Source organism: Camelina sativa, chromosome 11, assembly GCF_000633955.1.
Source record: "Camelina sativa cultivar DH55 chromosome 11, Cs, whole genome shotgun sequence".
Classification (NCBI taxonomy): domain Eukaryota; kingdom Viridiplantae; phylum Streptophyta; class Magnoliopsida; order Brassicales; family Brassicaceae; genus Camelina; species Camelina sativa.
The window spans coordinates 43,088,389-43,093,552 of NC_025695.1; the positions used below are offsets into that span (position 1 = coordinate 43,088,389).

At 41.0% G+C, this 5,164-nt stretch overlaps 1 protein-coding gene across 2 annotated transcripts in view; it reads right to left on the reverse strand.

The window, feature by feature from the left end:
- The window catches only part of LOC104726122 (pentatricopeptide repeat-containing protein At5g55740, chloroplastic), a 3,244-nt gene continuing 1,962 nt past the window's right edge, over nucleotides 3,883–5,164 (reverse strand). The window contains exon 2 of one of the 2 annotated variants that reach the window (XM_010444914.2): nucleotides 3,883–4,980. In XM_010444914.2, the coding sequence (XP_010443216.1) occupies nucleotides 3,958–4,980 (1,023 nt within the window). In that variant the 3' untranslated portion in view covers nucleotides 3,883–3,957. Of the gene's footprint in view, nucleotides 5,161–5,164 lie in introns of both variants that reach the window. The other variant, XM_010444913.2, reaches the window with a different exon arrangement.

Here is a 5,164-nt window from a genome sequence, read left to right on the forward strand (position 1 = left end):
ACGGATTGCCCCGAAGACCAGCTTTCCATAGAACTCAATTTCGTTTCAATCGGAGCTATATTCAGAGAGATATCGCAGTTTCACAGCAGCATACTCTATCCTTCAAAATACAGATCCGCCTGCTTACCGCTAGTCAGCTTCGGGATCGATTTTTCAGCTGAATACGACGAACCACGTTACGCATAACCTAATCATAGATCGCCCCGAGAGTCATCTTTCCATAGAAACCGGTTTCATATTGATCGGACATATCTGCCGAAAGATATCACCGTTTGTCTGCAGCATACACAATCTATTAAAACACAGATCCGTCTTCATCGCACCAGGCAGCCTTCGGATCGATTTCCCGACAAATTACTATGACCCAAATTACGCACAACCCATCCATGGATAGGCCTTAGAGTCAAATTTCCGGAGAAGGCGACCTCAACCCAATCCGAAGTGTCAATCGAAAGTTATCACCCTATTTCCGAACTGACACATCTTGTTTGAAACCCTAGCTATCAGCTCGTCATCACGAATTGAAGTGTAGTTTGCCGCCGATCTAGAAGAAACAAAAAATCGGTATTCATATGAAACTGAAGCCCCGAGGCTTAGCTTTCTAACAAGATCGACCACGCCTCAATCGGTGCTCTATATCTCAACTTATGACCAGTTATCTTGATCAGATGCAGCCTGTTCGCAATTGTCAGATCCTCTTACATCATGAACTTTTTCCCATCGATCTAGAAAGAACCATGTGTCGTAATGCATATACATCTTAAGCCCCGAGTCTTATGTCTCTAAAGAGATCGACCTTGCCTCAATCCGAGCTGTTTCAAGAAATATATCACAGAATTCCCTCAACTGGTGTGATCTATCGAAACCCTAAAATCGCAGATCCGACCTTTCAAGAGAATCGACTTCGAAAGCATTTTTCTATCGTCCTAGAACGAACCAGACGCCGATCTACATATCAAATTGAAGCCCTGAAGCTTATCTTTGTAACAAGACAAACCTCGAGTTGATTGGCTATTCCTCGCGAAAGATATCACCGTATTTCTGGAACAGGAACCTTCAGCCCGAAACCCAAAAAAAAAAAAAGAGGAAGCAAATCCACCTTATCAGTTCGCCCTACTTCATGGCCAATTTCGAGCAACCTAGATGAAACCTGTAGTCCATCTACATATCAATCCAAAGCAACGAGGCTTACCTTCGCAACAAGATCGACCTTGTTTCAGCCTCGTAATTCATGAGAAAGCTGTCACTACATCTTCATATTACTAGTTAAATCATAAACTTCATTATCTCAAGACGTTTGGACGAACAATGGAGAAAACAGTCACAACCAACGGTAAGTTAATCGATACTTTTCTACTCTTCTTTGGAAATTATCTTCAGCTCTCAACAGCTCACTACAGCTTATCAATGGGATTTTTGTAACTCGTCCCAAAAAGCGGAGCCATGCCTTGCTTATAAAAAAAAGGGACCAGTTACGAACTCGTTAGTTCTTAATAAAAAAAAGCCGAGCCATGCCTCGCAAAAAAAAAAAAAGAAAAAAAAAGCTGAGCCATGTCTCGTATAACCTCAGTTCGGGACTTCGAACTCATTAGTGCTAAAAGTCGGGCTCCACGCTTGCCAATCAAGAATGAACATCCTTTTAAACGGACATTTTCAGTTCGTCTTTTGGACAACTTTTCAGTTCGTCCTTCGGGCAACTTGAGTCTCAGTTTGTCCTTCGGACAACTTCTCAGTTCGTCCTTCAGAAAACTTTTCAGTTCATCCTTCGTCCTTCGGACAACTTTTCAGGTCATCTTCTGACAACTTCAGTTTCAGTTCATCCTCAGACAACTTCAGATTCAGTTTGTGTTCAGACAGCTTCAGTTTCAGTTCATCCTCAGACAACCTCATATTCAGTTTGTGTTCAGACAGCTCCAGTTTCATTTCGTCTGTAGACAGCTTCGATTTCAGTTCAACTTCAGATAGCTCCAGTTTTAGTTTTTCTTCGGACAACTCCATTTTCAATCCGTCTTTAGACAGTTTCAGTTTCAGTTTGTCTTCAGATAAGTTCAGTTTCAGCTCGTCTGCATACAACTTCGATTTCAGTTCATCATCAAATAGCTTCAGTTCTGTTTGAATCTTTGTGAGTCATACAGAATCTTTCGACATCCTGGCCAGATGCTCGACTCGCGTCAAACCGCAAAAGGGGAATAAGCCGAGCCCAGTATCTCGCTCCCCTCAAACTTTTAAAAGGGGAATAAGCCGAGCCCAGTATCTCGCTCCCTTCAAACTTTTAATCGAGGAATAAGCCGAACCCAGAGTTTTAAATTCGCCGTCGACTTCCAAACTGGAACAAAGGAGGTAAGCCGAAGTCCCGTACTTCGTCCTCCGCCAAAGCGCATGTACGCTTGGGTTAAATTACCCAATAAGGATTACTCGATGTAAGCCGGGAGACGTCCTGCCTCGTGTAAAACTCCGAATAGAGTGAAAACTTTATTTCTTGCAAAAATAATTCTTCCAAGAAGACTGAGAGATCGACGCAGCCAAGGCAACCATCGGCGAGACCGTTTGTATGAGGGCGTTAAAGGCGTTAGGATCATGACTCGTACTCTTTTTCCTTACTTCGGGTTTCCTCCCATGTGGTTTACCGGAGAAGGTTTTAACGAGGCGACGAGTCCTGATGCACAACATCAGTTCGCGTGCTCGGAATTCAGTTTTCCTAAAGTTTAGATCGAATATTTTTTCCTATAGTTCGGAAACTCGAATGGATAATCGAATCTACCGAACTGGGGGGGGACTAATTGTTGGTGCGGGATTTAGCACCCACGACATACCGATCTAAACCAAAGGTAAACCAAATAGACTTTGTACATTAACTAAACCGAGGGACCCCCTTTTTGGGCTAGCTAAACTGGCCCAAAAGCAGAAGCTCGGCGAAGTCACTTGACCGACCTCCGAGACCGCCCCCTAAGCCCGACTAGATCATCAGAAGAGGAAATTTACCATATTTGAAGATCAGAGATTTAAGGAAAATAGACTTATTTTATAATCAATGTATTCATATAAATAGGGAGATATCCTCTCATTGTAAAGTATCCAGCAATTAATACAAAAACCCTAACTTCTTTCTCAAGAGATCAAAACCCCTCTTTATTTTCTAGTTTTAATCCATTGTTTTAGAGGGAGATCTTAAGTGAATTTGTCCCCCACTCAAACAAATTCATTGTGTGAATTCTAGATTCAACATATCACGTCCACAAAAAAAAAGAACAAAAATCAAACATGGTCACGTGGGAGTTGGAAGAGTATCTCCTCTTCATAAATTAAGGTATCAGAAACTCATTAAACCCATTATTAATATATATATTTAAGCCCATTTCACAAGCATAGAATCTTCTTCTATTTCGTTTATTTAATTTCGTTTAATTTTTATTCATTAACCCATAATCATTTACAATCCTAAACTTGTCATGATTTTGTTAACAAAACATCTTGTTTGTTCCTTGTAAAAGTAAAAGTTTGATTGGACGGAAACTGAGTTCTTTTGACTGTGGTCACGTACTAACTACTAAGTGTCGGTGAAGACACAGCAAAAGCTTTAAAAAACGCATGAATGCGTGATCGTTACGGTCAGCGAAAACCGGAGATGAGGCCTGAAACTGGTGGCGCAGGGGCCAAGAGTATCAAATACACATACATCCCACGTGGATGGTTGTGATCTGTCTTCAGATTCTCCACCGACAATCGGTCGGTCCTTGTACTAGCTGGATATATAGTAGAAGTACTGTCTGAGTCAGTAAAGTAAACTAGTTTGTTGTTTGAAAGCTCTGACGCAACGGTTTGTTGTCCCTTGTCACTTACGATACGATGGTAGAAACCTTTCGTAGTATCTAGAGTATACGATGGATGATAAACATATATTCAATTCTTGAGATTGTGAATATACATACTAATTTATAATGTCTCATACACATAATATCATTTGACATCAGAACGCATATCATATAGTAACAATGCCAAAATCCTTTGTATCTTATTGTTCCTAATGTGTGTCTTGTCATTGGCAACAAACACATGGACACCTTCTTTTTCTCCTTTAATCTGTATCCAACTGCACCCAGGTTTTTTCTTCAAACCTTTAGCTTTCATCATCTCTCTCATCTTCGCAACTTCATTCCAACTTCCTTCGACCGCATAAGCATTCGATATCGTCACATAGTTACCAGAGTTTTCAGGCTCAGTTTCAAGCAGATGCCTTGATAAGTAGTCCACAAGCTCAGTCTTATGCTGCTTGTTGCAAGAAGCAACCAAAGATTGGATCATTCTTGCATCTGGCTTGTATGGCATTTCCTCAATTAACCTTATGGCCTTGTCAGTTTCTCCAGCTGATGCAAGAAGATCTACCATTAGTCCATAATGTTCCAAGCATGGATACATGCCATGTTTTGAAACCATATCAGTGAAAATCTCTATAGCTTGGTTAATATCCCCAGCATGGTTACAAGCAGATAAAAGGCTTGTGAATGTTATACTATCTGGTTTAATCCCCAAATCTTCCAAGCTCCTGTACAGAGCCATTGCTTCTTTCACGTTACCATATAATGCATACGCCGCGATCATGGCATTGTAGAGGGGCAACTCGCTGTATAACTTACTTCCAAATACCCTCTCTGCTTTGTTTATATCTCCACATTTAGCATACATGTCAACCAAAGAAGTTTCAATAGAAACCAAAGAGGAATGCTGTAGATTTCTTATGATGTATCCGTGGATTGATCTTCCGAAATGCAATGATGCTAGATTTGCGCTTGCAGAGAGAGCTGCAGTGATGCTAAATGCATTTGGTCTCAGCCCGGATTCTTGCATCTCTCTAAGAAAAAGAATCGCCTCCTCACTGCAACCATTTTGTACCATACCATTCATCATAGTCGTCCACGAGATTATATTTGGAGAGATGCCTGAGGATTGCATCTGCAAGAACATTTCCTTGGCCTCATTGACCTCACCATTCCTTAGAAGACTTAGAATGATCAAATTCCATGTTATCACATTTGGTGGTACACTTTCTAGCTGCATCTCATAAAACAATCTCAAAGCCTCTCCACTAAAACCAGACTCTGCATAGGCTGCAAGTAACGTATTCCACAGTATCAAGTCTTTCTCTACTGTGGAATCAAACACTTTC